This window comes from Primulina huaijiensis, chromosome 5 (assembly GCF_012295235.1).
Source record: "Primulina huaijiensis isolate GDHJ02 chromosome 5, ASM1229523v2, whole genome shotgun sequence".
NCBI lineage: Eukaryota > Viridiplantae > Streptophyta > Magnoliopsida > Lamiales > Gesneriaceae > Primulina > Primulina huaijiensis.
In genome coordinates, this window is record NC_133310.1 from 4,600,532 (window position 1) to 4,617,273 (window position 16,742).

The 16,742-nt window shown below is 35.3% G+C and overlaps 1 protein-coding gene across 1 annotated transcript; it reads right to left on the reverse strand.

Annotated features, from left to right (window-relative positions):
* Positions 1 to 566: 566 nt before the first annotated feature.
* Positions 567 to 3,784, reverse strand: LOC140977465 (WUSCHEL-related homeobox 1-like). Its single transcript, XM_073442204.1, has 4 exons — positions 3,436 to 3,784; positions 2,905 to 3,222; positions 2,506 to 2,588; positions 567 to 1,093 (listed from the first exon to the last, which is right to left on the reverse strand). Exons 1-4 carry the CDS (start codon positions 3,599 to 3,601, stop codon positions 689 to 691), a joined length of 972 nt encoding a protein of 323 aa, XP_073298305.1. The 5' UTR covers positions 3,602 to 3,784; the 3' UTR covers positions 567 to 688.
* Between the last annotated feature and the right edge of the window lie 12,958 nt (positions 3,785 to 16,742).

The window sequence follows — 16,742 nt, forward strand, 5'->3', positions numbered from 1 at the left end:
TTTTTGTTTTTAATATAAAACTTCGGTTAGCCTAGCCAACTGAACTTTTATAAATAAAATTAATATTATTAAATTTTATAATAAAGTTTATAAGGATAAAAATATTATAATTTCTAATAAAATTTATTGGACAATAGAACTATACTTAAAAATATTTTTATAATAAATAAAAATTAAATTTATTTAATCCAATTTTTATATTACACTTTTTATTTAAAACATGATTATTTTTTAAAAAAATTTAAAATTTCAGTTAATTGTGTTATTTTTTGATTTGGTTTGTTAGGTTTTCGTAGTAAGGTTCAGTCGATTCATTTGTAGAAAAAAAGTTCGATTAATTCGATTTTAGAAAATTTAGTTCGATTTTAATCGAATATATTACTCTCTAATACAAGATAGAGTCAACCACATGTACTTATGAATACTCCGTTCCTGATGCCAATATCGATCATGCGGTTGCACTAAATATCTCAACTATATATAAAAAAAAGAGCCCCTCAATACAATAATATGTTGTAAAAGTCAACTATGCCAGCGAAAAACAAACAAAAAATGACAATTTCCCCACTTTTCATCAAGAAACATAAATCCAAGCTCAAAAACCATCGTATCATTCATGTCATCACTACATTTATTATATATTATACATAAATGATTTAGGAAAAAAAAACAAGGAAAATAATAATAATTATTTCTTCAATGGAAGAAACTCAAAAAATTGATAATCAGGAGCTACAATGGATTGATCGTCCTCCTCCTCCTCCTCGCATGGCTGTCGGCCGCCGCTTCGAACCGGGAACAACTGCAGGGTCTTCTTGTGCTCCTCCACACAACCACCACCAGCTGCTCCGCCGCACTGGTCCTGCAGGCCGCTTGGGAAATGGTGGTGGTTTAAAGGGTTTGTGTCCATGGTTGCAGATGATGAGTTAAATAGGTCGTTGGGAGATGCAGAAGAAGAAGAAGAAGACGACAAATGCAACATTTGCCATATACTGTGATTTCTCCTCTCTTCCAGCGACAGTTCTGTCTCCTCATTGAAATGTACCCATCCATTTGCTTTATTACCTTCTGCCCCCCGTCTTGGCATATTTTTCTAATATTTATTATTCCATAGGCATCATAAATAATTAGATCTAAGTAAATTAAGATTATGTTATATATTTATACACAAAACTTTAAGCAGAGAAGGTATACATTGCCAAATTTCACAAATATTTGGAAAAAAAGACTGTCAATCTTTCTATTCTAAATAGAAAAAGAAAAAAAATCCATCGATGGAAAATAAAGCTTTGACGACGCTTGAATAATACCAGTTATGTACCAACAAATTTTCCGGTAAAATATGTAAATACTCCTATGGTTTTGTCGGGGAAAAAACTTAATGCTCCGGTACTTAAATGTCAATCATATAGGAATATTGAATAGGAAATATTGGATACTAAAGAAAAATGCAACTTTTGTTTCGTAACTCGTGCGTTTTCATTTTTATTTGGTATTGTCGTCAGTCAAATTACGGTTTTGGTTAACTAAGTTGCAATTTTATTAATGTTTTCATTTTAGTTTTTTTTTTTAACTACAACACTGATTTTACATTGAAAAATGATGAATTTATATCGAAAATTGATGACGTATTTGGTGCTGATGTCGTGTCAGTCCTTCAACAAAATAAAAAGAGACCAGAATTGAAAAAAAAAATGCAAATGATTAGAGTAAGATCATAAATGGACCGAGAACATGATCCAAAATAAAAAAACATTGCGAGTTACACGATCGAAAATGTGATAAACCATTGAATATATATAGGATGTATAGAAGTTCTCCCCGTTTTTTCCCTTTTTTTTTTCTTTTTGACACATGACCGAGAACATAATATATATATATATGCGCTAAATAAGTAAATAACAAATAAAATTTCATTTATTCACATGATAAAGTGCCACGCAAATGTAGGTGAAAAGAGAAAGAAATAGCAAACAAAGAGGAATTGAGCAGAACTCTATAACAGTACCAGTGCCCATTGAAGTTAATTTCTTAACCTAAACATGTTTCCTAGCCCGAAAAACACCCACATATGCAGCTTTCAGGCTCTCTCCTTCAAACCAAAAGGTTTTGAATACTTCCCATGTCAATCAAGGATGGTCCCGGAAAATGAAGCGACTTAATGGAATTGGGGGGGGGGGGGGGGGTGACTAACTAGGGAGAAGATCCTTGATTTAAACATCACTATACGTCCATGTCACACATTCGATATAGCTCATACTCTCAATAAAACATGATTTTTTTACATATATTTCATGTGAGATATACATCATGGGAGATCTTTCAAATGCAAGTAATCATTGGCTAATCAGGAGATATATACTAGTTCTTAAACTTTTATATTGTTGCTTTAATTAGAATATCCAAGAATTTCTAAGATCTATAGTAAACAAAAGGGGAACTTGTGTAGAACAAAAAAAAAATATTTCTGAATTAAAGGGTACTGGTGAAAGTTAAAAAAAAAACCTGTGCAATAGTGGCGGTGGATTTTTTGGGAGATGCCAACTTCTTATAAGTCTGTTCAACTTCAAATACTGTCCCATTTTCCCCTGCGAGAAGAGTCGACAGAAAGAAAAACAAAACAGAATACAACTTGTTAGAGGGCTATCGCCTATCTGAATATGAAAACAATATGCATCGCAAGATCAACCATCAAGACAGCTTTCCGTGACGAATACTACACTGAAAAACAAATCGGATGGCTGAAGGAGAATCGTGTGTTACTGTACAGAACCACACGGTTCTTTCTTTTGTAACTTTCATGCATTATTAAAGCGGGTCGAAAATATAAAAAAAAAACGTACGGATATATAAAGGCTAGCTAATCTATGCTTTTAATTATCAGTCTAACCCTTCAGTCAGTACCTGATGATGATGATTGTTTCTTCCTTTCTAAGTTGGGAATTTGGTTCACGTTATGAGGTTCTTGATCGAGTTGGCGTCGCCGTTTTTGGCGTTCTCTGGCCTTGTGATTCTGGAACCAGTAGAACACATTCTTGCCCTCGATCTTGCCGTATCGTCGGAGCTGCGCTGTTATGTGCTGGATTTGCTCGGCGGACGGGGTTCGGACGCCTCGGCGATACAATTCTTCGAGGGTTTGGAGCTGCTCGGGAGTCGGGTTCCAACGGGAGCTAACCACGACTTGTTGTGTACTGAATTCTTTCTTGTTTTGTTCACCTATCACTGCAGAAATATGCATTAGAATCAAGAAAAGAAGGAAGTCAAATGGGTTTATGGGAACGAATTAGCTCAAGACCTAGTCCTCTCTTAAAATCCAGCACTAAAATTTTAATGGCATTCTGCGGGGGCAAGAATCCCATGAATTAAACCTAATCTTGATTATGTTAAATATACACACATATATTTGTGAGAACAACTATAAATTAAAAGACTTGCCAAAGTGATGGTTTAGGGCAAGAAAATGATCGGTCCCATGGCTGTGAGCTGCGGAGGTGGTGGCAGCCGCGGTTATCGGCATGGAAGGGCGGAGCTTCCGTCCATTTAATGAATCTTGAACGCTACAAAGCTGATCTCCACCGTCGTTGCATCCCATCATCCACATCTATCTTCTTCTCTTCGAATTTGGCTATTTCTTTATCCTCTTTTAAGAGTAAGAAGTTAAATAACTCAACAATGGTATATGTTATACTTGTATCAACAGTATCAGCACTGGCCTACTTAATTATATTATCAATTCAAGAGGAGCTAGCTAGAGAATTAAAGTTGAGTATAAAATGTAATATATTGTAAAAAAGAGACATGGAAGTAAATTGTTANGATGAGGGTTATCATAGGCCTCATCACCTTATTTTTTACAACCACATTTATTGTTCTTCTCCCTCTCTCGTGCCTTTCGCACTTATTCTCCATCCCAACTGCCCACTCTTCGGATTTTCTACTGAAATTTTATTCACACACACACACACACACAGATATATATATATATATATATATATATAAAATTAACATTACAGTATATATAAAATTAACATTACAGGGGTATGAAACATAATACTTGAATACCAACATGTGGAACTAGAGAGATCGGAGCAAGTGTGCAAGCGATCAAGCCGAGTCAATTTCGAGTCCCACCCAAGTTACTTGATTACGACTAGACAAAATTGTGATTTTGGTCCGATATAATTGCTTTATAATTTGCGGTTTTGATTATCTATGTTATTAAATTTTAGTTTTAGTCAGATATTTTTATTTACTTTGTTTTTTTTGGTAATTTTATATTTTTTTTCGACGTGACACCGACATGACAATGACATATGCATTGTTATGTCAACAGTCATGATGAAAACTGACTAATCTTAGGAATATATAAGTAATAAGAATAAAATAATAAAATTTTGCGACACAAATAATCAAAACCACAAATAATAAAAATACATATATACTAAAATTATAATTTTTCAGCCGATGAGTTGTAGTTCATCTGGCACCAATGTCCTAAATTTCTGACTATATCTTGAGTTCGAGACTCAATTGTAACAATCCCCTCCACCAACTCGATTTTTTTTACAAGTTTCCATGTTTAATAATTCACATATAACTCTTAAAAAGTTTTCAAAAATTGGATATTTAATTATAATGTGTACTTTATAACAAAATCAAGAATAAAATTGTAAAATTTATTTAATATTCAAAAATAAATGCGAACTCGAGTGATTGAAACCCCGATGACAGTAACATTTGAACTCAAGCTCGAGTCGAGTTTTCCACCAAGCATCTCAACTCACTCGTCTTAGGTTGGAGTATTTCATCACATTATTCCTCAACATTTTACATTTTTTACTTTGTCTCCACCAATATGAACGTGAATACTAAAAGTTCCCAGATTTTGTTTAATTCTCGTTTGTCTTTACCTTGTATTTCATTTATTTAATTTATATCATCAACTACTGAAATTAATTTCAAAAATATTTATTCACGCCCATTCATCTAACACAAAACCTCTTGTGAGATGGTCTCACGGGTCAATTTTGTGAAACAGATATTCTATATGGCTCAACTACGAAAAAATATTACTTTTTATGTAAAATATATTAATTTTTATTGCAAGTATGGACATGATTGATCCGTCTCACGAATAAAGATCCGTGAGACTGTCTTAACCTACTCTTCATTAAAAAGTGAAGATAAAACATAATTTTGAAAAATAATACAAGCTTTTCTGTTGCATGTTTTATATCAACTTATAGATCACAAAGTTTCACTTTTCGGTTTACCTGTATTGATAATACAATCTATTTGTTCATATTACTATTATTATTATTAAAATACATAATACACTTTTCGAAAAGATCAATTTTATAAATTACAGGATACACCAGAAATCAGTCTATTTCATTTATTGTTATGGTCGGAACGTTCTTAACTTCATAAATAATATGAATTCAAAGATGAAATAAAATAATGGGAAGATTGTCCGGCCAGTATTTCGCGGCCGAGCAACTCTTTCGAAGGTTATTAGAGGTTTTCATACGTCGAATAAAGAATTTATAATTACAGTTGTACACTATAAGTCCCTCGAACACGAGGCAAGATGTAGTTTTTCCAGAAGTGATGTGATTTGATTTTTTCATTTCCTTAGTAAATTTTAAGGTTTTAATTTTGGGTTCAATGACAACTCGAGCATAAACTTGTCCCCTTGGTAACGAATGGTCTCGAACTCGGACTTTGTCCTAAACTTTGGACCTTGGTGAATTAGTTTTTCGAAACAAAAAAAAAGTGGTTCCACATGGAAGTGATATGTCTCATTATTTCACGTTAATACCTTTTACTAGTTGTTATTTGTTAGAAAAAATGCTAACAACAGTAGCGTTGAAACGAACTCGTAAAGACAAAGCAATAACCGAAAAAAGTGTGATGTCTATAATAAGAATATCGTGCAAAGGAAATCAAAACCAAACCGAGGCTTGTAGCGTGTACAGTTTTCTTAAAACAGATTCGTCCCATCCGGTATGTGCTTTGAGGTTTCAGCGGACGTCTGTTTCTCAAGATACAACGGGCAGACCAGCAGCGATGTTGCACAAAACACCATGCTAGCGAACGAAACAGTACCTGAACTTTAAAAGTGGACGGAGTAGCAGCAGAAGAGCAGCAGAACGAACAGAAGCGCAACAAAACGAGCAGAAGCAGAACACAGAGTAGTGGGAGAAAGTGGATTTCAGTGTGTCTTTTCTACCTTGGCACACCCCCTATTTATACCAGCCATACGAAAGGTCAAAGGTTGCCATAAAGAAGGCACACGAAGCACCAACGGTTGGGCAGACGAAGCACCAAAAGTCAGGGCATGTGAAAGGTCTCAAGGGCATGTCACTACAAAAAAAAATGTCATAAGACAACGGTTAAAAACCATTGTCGTAGTCTTTTTAAAACCGTTGTTAAAGCCCATGTTGTTAAAGGATTCGCTCAAAGATAACGGTGGAGTATTCAACATACTTTAAGAAGAGAGTACAGTTTTATGCATTCTAGTAGAAAATCATCCACACCCGTGGGTGAGCGGTGAATCCCCCACCCGTTAAAGCATGAACGGGGATCTTTGTAGCTAAAATTTACGACGATTTTTTGAAAACCGTCGCAAATAAAATTAGCGACGGATTTATGCAAAACCGTCGCTAAAATTAGCGACGGTTTAACTTAAAGTCTGTAGCTAATTTTAGCGATGGTTTTTTCATGAGTTCCGTCGCTAATATTTTCATTAAAAAAATTAATTTTAATAATTTAATAAATATAAAAAAACTTACAATTTGACTATGTTAACAATATTCATGATCTTAACTAACACTTAAAAATTTACCAAAAATTAAAGCGAAAAATTTACCCTAAATCGAAAGAAAAATTTTAAGTGTTGTGAAGTGATAAAATCGTGTAACAGAGAAAAATTTTAAGTGTTGTGAAGTGGAGTGTAAGAAAATGGATCGAAAATACGGGTATTTATAGACAGTTTGTGACGGTTATTGGTAAAACCGCTATTAGCGACGCTTATAGATAAAACCGTCACTAATAGCGACTGTATTTTCGAAACTGTCGCATGTTTAAATTTTACGACGGTTTTACATATAACTGTCGCTATATTTAGCGACGGTTGTGTTTAAACCGTCGCTAATTTTAGCGACGGTTTGAGTAAAATCGTCGTTAATTTAAAAATTATGACGATTTTAATTAATTTAAAAATTATGACGGTTTTACTTTAAACTGTAGCTAAACCGTCACTAAATTTAGCAACGGTTTAAAGAAAAACCGTCGCAATTCCTAAATTAATGACGGTTTTGCTATAATCGTCACTACAATTAGCGACGATTTTAGCAAAACCGTCGCTAAATATGGACAAATCGTTGTTGTTTGTTCAAAAAACACGTTAATCGACAACGGTTTTCTAAAACCATTGTCGTTTGTCCAAAAAAACACTCTAATAGACAACGGTTCATAGAACCGTTGTCAAGAACGGTTCTAAAACCCGTTGTTTTTGACCCTCAAAAGACAACGGTTTTATGTCTTTGCTTAAAAAAAGGCCATACGACAACAGTTTTCACTAAAACCGTTGTTAAAATTGTTGATTATGAAATTTCTTGTAGTGTGTGAAAGGTCTCAACCGGAAAAAAAATTTAACAAAAGATGGCATAGACTAGGTAGGCGATTTTTGCCTTGATTGGTCCGACATTCGACGCACTCAGGTTGCGCTCGTATGCTTGCACACAAGTCAAACCTTTTCCAGTTCAAATCGGGCCCATGATTTGCACCCCCATGCGCCGGCTTGTATGAGAGAGAGCCTCTTGACCAATAATTGTTACACTTCCACAAAGTGTAACACAATATAAACTTATCTATACCCCATTATTTTTACAATGGGGACAAACCCACCTTTCATTTTCATTCACTCATATGGAAAGCCCATAAACCTCACAAACACATTAAATAATTTTCCAGCCAATGAGTTGTACCCATATGGTGTTGAAGTCAAAATGCACTTTAGATGTCCCCAATCGACTGTATCATATGCCTTATTGATATCCACTTTCAAAGCTACACCACCCACTTTGCATTTTGTTTTCCTTTTCATATTGTGGAGAGTCTCAAAGGCAACCAAGATATTGTCCGTTATAGTTCTACCCTGAACAAAAGCGGATTGCGATAAAGATATCACCTTGGAAGAATTTTCTTTAGTCTATTTGCTATCACCTTGGCCATAATTCTATAGATTACATTAGATAAGGCAATCAGACGAAAATCCTTCATAGAGGATGGGGTATCACATTTCGGAATCAAAACAATATTTGAATCACTGAGACCTGCTGGGAAAGATATCTGCTCCATCCATTTCTTGCAATTGTTATATACATCCTGATCCACAAGATTCCAAAATTTTTGATAAAACGCTGGATTGAAGCCGTCCGGTCCCGGAAATTTGTCGAGGTGCATTTGAAACACTGTTTCTTTAAATTCTTCAAGAGTGTAAGGAGCAAGAAGCATGTCATTATCTTCTATCAAAATGCTAGTATTTATCACATTCATCACTGGATCATAATTCCCATTACTGTCCGAGTAAATATCAGCAAAGTACTGCATAGCAATGTGAGATATATCTGTTCCATTCTCATGCCAAATTCCATTTCCATTATGTAGCCTTGTGATTTTATTCCTCTTTCTTCTGGCATTTGTATTTGAGTGAAAGAATTTTGTATTTAAATCACCCTCACTCAACCAAAATGATTTTGCTCACTGACGCCAATGATCTTCTTCTTGCACTAGGAGATCGATCATATTTTTTCTTATTGTGTCATATTCTTCCACCGAGTCGGGATCCGAATAATTCCTAAGCTGTTCCAGCTTCTGTTTGTACAAATTAATACTCCTTTTGAAAGCTTCAAAGCGTTTCTTTTCCCAATTTGATAATACTTCAGAGCACCTTTCAAGTCTGGGAAGTAGATCTTGACTTCAACCAGCATCCCAACTGTTTTGTACCAATTCTTTAAAATCTGGTTTTCTTAACCATTTGTTCTCAAAACGAAACTTGCGCTTCTTGAGAATGATTTCAGGTTGAATAGCCTTAAGCAGTAATGGTGAGTGGTCAGAGATATCAGCAACCAAACTACTCAATTGGGCATCTGGGAAGAGAGCCATCTACTCAGATTTCCAAAAGCTCGTTCAAGCCTTTCCTCAACTACATTTGGCTTACCTCTACTACGGGACCAGGTGAATCGATATCCTTGCATCGGGATGTCCTAGAGTGCACAATCATTCAAAATTTCCCGAAAGCCTTTGAACAACCATTTTGGATGCTCTATCATTCCTTGCTTGTCCTCAAAATGTAATAGATCATTGAAGTCACCAATTATACACCATGGCAAAATGAATGCAGCAGCACTAGTGTAGAGCCCAAAATCAGTATACGTAAAACTTATGCATTTATTTAATTTGTTAAATTAATTATTTAAGTTTAAAATGATTTTAGAGATGCATGATTTCTGAAATTTCATTATGTTAATTATTTATGTTTATTTGATGCACGTTAAAATGTTCTCTCGAGTTTGTGTTTCAGGCGAATATTCGATGCGGGATCGAGGAAAAGAAACTGGCGACGATTTTTGTGATTTTAAAATGTGATATTTTATTTTAAGTTAGAATTGGGGCATTTTAAATGATTTATGAAGTTTTAACATCTTTAAATCCTAATTTAAATATTAGGTGATTTTAAGATTTTAAACTTTCAAAGTTTATCAATTGTGAATTTTACTTAATTTTTTTTGAGATTTTTAGTAAAGTTGATATTGGGTTAGTAGTATTAATTAACAAGTTAATTATTAATTTAAAACCTTAATTTCCATTAACCCACTACCCAATAACACACACACACGTTGCTCACTCACACAACCCATGTGGTTTACTACACACCACAAACACACATTCATGTATTCAAACACACTTTCTCACACACTCACTCACGATATAACACACACACATTTCATTGTTTTCTCAATGATTTTTTTAAAGAAAGGTTAGGGTTCTTAAGGTAGTAGCAGCCGCCCCTCCCACTCCAAATTTTCTTCAGCAATCCTTCGTTGATTTAGCAGCAAAAATCGTGCCTCAAGTCGCCCGGCTCATTTCCCGCACCGTGTCACTTCGATATTCACCGTATCGTGAGTTTTAAAGATCAAAGGCATGTATATTCTTTCGTTTTATGCATCAATCTCGTCATAGTAGATATTTTGATGTATGTTATGCGTGAAAGTTTGATTGTTATGAGAAAGGTTTGAGCGATTATGCATTGAATCGATTTCTGAAACATTTTGGATCTCAAAACATGAGTTTGCTGTCATTTTAAAAACTGCGACTTTTTGGTCGATATTCTGAAAAAACTTTCAACATATAAAACGGAGAACTTTTTGATACCTTCGATTTGACAGTAAATTTAAAATATTTGGATAAGAAATGAATGAGTTATGATTGTTTTTGTGGGACTGCTCAAACCGCAACTTTTATGAAAATGTGTTCTTGAAGTTTTATTGTTGCAGGCTTCGTTGGGGATCAACGGGTGTTTGCTGCTACGTTTAAGCATGTTGAGTATGATGTTGAGATGGTTTTTGGTGTGTCGGTTCACATCGATAGGCACTTGTTTGTATTAGAAGTCGTAGGATGTGTTTTGGTGTCAAATGACATGTTCACGGATTGGGTTCCGTTGCTTGTGATGCATAGTTGTTTTGGGGTATTTGTTTGAGTTTGAATAAGTGCCTTAGCATCCTAGGATGGGTCTTGAGTTAGGATTAAGTCACAAGTGTAGGGAATTCCGTTTGTTCACGATTCCAGAACCTACACGGACCCGAAGCCGGACCTGTACACGGAGTCCGTGCCTTTGTTTCCTCGTCAGTGTCATTTTTGCGTGCCGACACGGACCCCCACACGGACCAAGGCACGGGGTCCGTGCCTTTGTTTCTTTTTGGTGTCAAAATTTGCGAGGCTACCCGGACCCCTACACGGACCCTGACACGGGGTCCGTGTCCACCCTTCTTTTCAAAGTCCTTCTTACCCGAACCTACACGGACCCATACACGGATGTAGGCACGGGGTTCGTGTCCTTCACATTTTGGGAAAAATTTATAGTATGCTTTGAGGGTGATGTCATGGTTTAGTACGATGCTTTATAAGGTCGAGTCATGGGAATTTTAGAACGTCCTAAGAAATTGAATGAGCTCGTAAGTAAGCATAATATTTACGTCTAAGTTATACAAGTTAAGCTTTGAATTCACGTTAGTATGTGCAGCAACGGCCCTAATCGAAGTCCAACGAATCCCTCAACGCCAAGTAAGTATGTTGACGTGCAAAGAAAATATTTTCAAGTTTTTGAGGTATGCTAAATGTCTTGTGACCAAATTATGTNGGTCACTTGCTTTGAAACATGCCTCTACGCAAAATGATGAAGTATGTATGTTCAAGTATGTTCAAGTATACAAGCATGCTTAAGAAAAGTTTTTATGATTATGGCACGTCTATGTTATGCTATTATGATCACGCTCAAGTACGTTTATGTTATCATGTTCAGATTTATGTTTCCACTATGTACGCTCTATTTTGAAGTTGCGTGTGGTTTTACTACGTATTACTCGTTACTTCCAGTTTATAAGTGTTGAGTCTTTAGACTCACTAGACTTGATCGATGCAGGTGAGGAGTATGTTGAGGAGGCTAGGGGTGGGGACAAAGGAGTTGGCTTGGACTGAGCGAAAGGCTAAACCCGAGGACCGCCATGTTTTGAAGTTTTAAGGATATTTGAAATGTTGAAAATACTTTGGTTTTTATGTTACGATTTTTGTGGTTCAAGCAAATACGTTTGGCAGACATTATGTTGAGACGTACAGTTTATTTTACCAAATTTTGAAAGTTCATTATGTAAGCAAGAAAATTTTAAATTCTTCTGCAAATTTTAAGTAGTAAAAAATACGGTACGTCACAACTAGTCCTAAGAAAATTCCAAGAATCTCTTTTTTGGCGTCTTTCTGAAAACCCACAAAATCCAGTCAAACGCCATCTACCTATAACATTATCTAGTAATTCCAAGTCCACATGATTATTCGAGAATGACATCAGTGAACATATAGAAGAATATCGCCAGAAAACACCAATTCCCCCACTTCTTCCATCTCGATTTACAGCAAAACATCCCTCATAACCAATCTTTATACATATATCCTCTAGCTTTCGGGCATGAACAAGAGTTTGAAAAAGGAAAATGATAGCTAGATTGTGAGTTCTTATTAACTGTAACACAAGAACTGCCCTAGAGTTGCCCAATCCTCGGCAGTTCCAACTTAACATGATCATGGGTTTTGGCAAGCCTGGGATCCAGAGCCTGCCAATAAGAAGTTTTTTGGGTTGCTATCATCAGTCTCCATACTCTGTTGGGCCTCACTTTTTGCATATCAATACCCATTTCCATATTGCTTTATTTCCATAACACACTCTTCCGAGTCATACATTATACTTTGGTTTGAACCTCCTTTAGGATTTTCCTGGAAATCCTCCTTGTTATCTACCCTGATTGTTTGATGATTAAAGTTCAAACTCTCCAATCTTTGTGCATTCGACGCATCAAGAAGATTTGTTTCCAAATTTACAGTATCATTCAAACTTCATCGGTTCCCATGGCACTGACCTAAACCAGCAATATTATTATTTGGTTCTGCGGCGTAAACATCATCCCGAAGCCATTGACTCCCATCTGTATTTGTGTTTTTTCTTGTTGGTGCACGAAGCCACGTTCCCCAATCTTTTTTATATCAGCGTCGGGGATGGTGAAAAGCTTGTCACAGAAGCGATCCATATGGCCAAGTAAACCACAAATGAAGCAGAATTGTGTCAATCATTCATACTTAAAATTAACAATCACCCAATGTTCTCCTTGTTTCATAATCTTCTTAAAACGTTTCAATGGCTCCCTTACATCAACTGTAACTCGAATTCTCATGAAAGTACGCCATATAGAAGAATTATTACTATCATCATATGCAACAAACTTTCCAATAAAATTACCAAGTAATTTACCAATATGTTCTGACATAAAATCTATCAGCAGATCATACACTTTAATCCAGAAATCCACATTGTGAAGGGAAAGCATAGATGGTGTCTCCCCCAATTCCGATTTATGAAGAACAAGAATGTGGTTATCAAATGACCATGGGCCGCCATCCATAATGCGCTTCAAATCGATAACATGAAAAAATTGAAATAGGTATAAGTTTCCTTCTAACTCCTTCATGCATATACCATTACCTGGTCGCCATATGGTAGCCAGTCTATTTTTCATAGCATTAAAATTGACAGATCGATCAGTAAAGAGTCGTCCAATCAAACATAATTCCAATTCTGAACCTCCCTGAGAGCTCGAATTGGTTTCAATGATAATTTCCTCATTCTCATCTTTTGATAGCGTCAAATTTTCTATGAGCCTTTCCATTGAGAGACGATAAAAAAATCAACATGGATATCGTACAAAATTTAGAGATAGTTAAGAAAACTCAAAACGAGGAGAGAAAAAAATCAGATTTAGAGTTCTAATTTGGATCTACGTACTAACGAATTATGTTGATTCGCAAGGATATATGTATTTTCAAAAAGATACTATGATGAAGTTATTTAATAAAAAAGACAGACATGAAATATTAATGTATTGTTTGAACAAATATTTTCAGTGTTTTGTAAGTAAAAAAACTTGTAGTACGTGTTTGTACAATATTTTGGTAAAATTTAAGAGAATGTTTTTTAAAAATAAATAATATTTGATGTTTTTTTTAATGTTTTTAGAACTTTTAAAACTTTTTAAAATATAAAAACGTTTTTACCCACACAAGTGTATATAAAAGATGTGTGTGTACGTCATTCCGAGGGGAAAACAAAACCTGACAATGAAAACCCGCAAGAGAACACCGCGAAGGCCAACAGCAATGGAAGCAGCAGCCATAACAGCTGGTCGTGTAAAGAATCTCACAGCCATTGAAAATGCTGCAACCGAGTTCCCACTGTTAGAGTAGATGCCCTGCAAGCCAACAGTTGGCTAGAGAATTTATTGACTCAACTGTAATAAACAATCTTTATTTTAATATAATTTAACTTTTCATGGTTTGTTATTTCTTTATCTGTATACCAATGTGAACAACATAGATAAAGACATTGATTATACTTTAATACAAATGAATCGTCATTCGATGTTAAAACTCATTTGTAAACACTGTATAATCTAAATTCGTTCCTAGTCGATTCAGCCACCTAAAACATGGATAATGGTCGCTTGAGATCGAGACTAGCATCTGCGATGTTGTGTACCGCGTTTCTTGATAAGGGCATAGAGATGTCCAAACATGCAGATGGGTAGTCATATGCTGATTATACCGAACAACCCTCCCTCGGACTTTCCTAGTGGTTATCATTCATCGAGAGGATAAGTCAGTGGTTATGATTGTACACCATCAGTCCTTACGACCCGGGACAACACTGAGGCTCTATATGTTAGGGCTGTGCTTTGACTCGTTTACCGGCTCCAGGAGAGTTATCAGGTGGCGAGATTGGGTACAGTTGCGACACATATAGGAGCCAGTGCATTGTAGTCGGGGATTCACCGCTCACCTACGGGTGTGGATATCCTATGTGATCTAATAAAATAATAGTGTGTGGAATCTCTGGCCAAGGTATGAGATGTACGTTGGGGAAAGAGTTCTCAGTAGTACATGCGATGCCACTATTTATATGTACCACATAGTTTTCGAATTATTATGCAACCCTCGATGAACCAATGGTTGCAGATTCGATCGGGATATATGAGATGAAGGGACCGTACTGTACGTTAATCATAATCGACTGGTTCTTGCAGGCACTATCTGTGATATCTAGGGAATCATGGGGCGATGTTACTAGACGCTCTTACCATGGTTCGATTGTTTTAATCAGAAATATGATTTCTGACATTCTCATGATCAATTGTTGATACATAGAATGAGGAAAATTAGGGTAAGTCCGAATAAAAGATTATGTCATGAATCACAAAGAGTTGTGAACCCACGGCTAGCTGTATCCCTGAACCATTGAGGGTCACACAAGCACTGGTTTACTTGTTCTCGTTGAGATAATAAATTCAATGAGTTGAATTTATAAGAAATAAGTTTGGTATGATCAATCGATAAGCTTATAAATAAAGTTTATAAAAGCTTATAGAAATTTTTTTGAGAGCATGACTTGTAAAACAGTCAAAGGGAGTGCACCTGTCTTATTTAGACATCGGCGATCTCAAAATTAAAGTGTGCATCATAATAACAAAAAAGTTGAAATTGTCACATCGATGATATTTGATCGTCGATCGGGATTATGATGAGATTAATATAATGAGAGCATGGATCATGGGCTTGTAAGAGTATAAGCCCATCATGCAAATTTATTAAAGTTCAAATGGATTTTAACAATCAAATTATATTTTAATTGAGTTAAAATATAGTCCATTAAATTTTTATAAAATATGATATTGATTTATGTAATATGAAAATATTCATGATACCATAATTTAAAAACTTGCACACAAAGCAAATAAAATTAATGCATGATATTCTTGAAAAGAAATATGCATAAAAATCGAGATTGTCTTTGATATGGCATGAATTTAGAATCTTTAATTAACTTAATTAATTTGATTAATTAAGTAAATTAAGGATTAGAAATTAAGATAAGGATTTTGTTTCTTAATTTTGAAAAAGGCATCCGAGAGTTTTTAAAAAGAAAAAGAGATGCTGCTCTTATTTTTATTATTCCTTGGGCAAGAAACTTTCGGCTTTCCCAAGTTCTCTTGGAAAAAAAAATCTCTTTTCAAAACAAGAAAAATTTAGCCACCCCAAGTTTGAGAGTTGCGTCGGTTTTTTTGTGTTCTATCTCTACGAAAAATATCTTCTAACTTTCTAGTGCAAGTTGGAAGAGAAACAAATATTCAAGTCATGGACCGGATTAGGAGATTTGAAGAAAGTTCCTAGGGATATATAATAAGAGCTACGTCCGCTTATACCGGAGTAGTTGGAGCCAAGTGAAAATTTCACTATAGGTAAAAAATTTTCTAACTCCCTATGAATGTTTATATTCATATTAAAACCATACGAGTGCTCAAATAAATATTTTGATTGTCAAAATAAAATAATTATTTTAAAACTTTCGCTGCATTTGGGCATGAGAAAACCGTGATCCAACATCCACATGCTATGATCCGAGGTTGTAATGCCATGAATAATCCTGCACTCACACACATATATGCCCATCATTTCTACAATAAAATTCGAAAGACTCCATTTTATCCACAATTAATTATAATTTTTGACATAATATGTTAGAATCGAACATTTACTACTAGACCAAAACCTATAATATTAACCACAGTGCAACTTTATTTCATTATACTTGTGACAGTATAGAGTGCACTTATTTGGGTGCTAATGGGTCGGACAGTTAGACCATGAGTCCGGAGAGATGCGTTTCTATCTTCTGGTGATGTCCCATATCATTTAGAGATCAGTCTTACCATTTCACTACCGTCATCTCCATCCCCAGTAGAGACAATATTACTCGTTAAGATCTGACGTCACTCTTTTACCTATCTGACCAGATCAAGCGGTGTGACGTCAATAACTTGACGGACGAGAACTTTCCAAGAAGTCATTCGTCTCAGTAC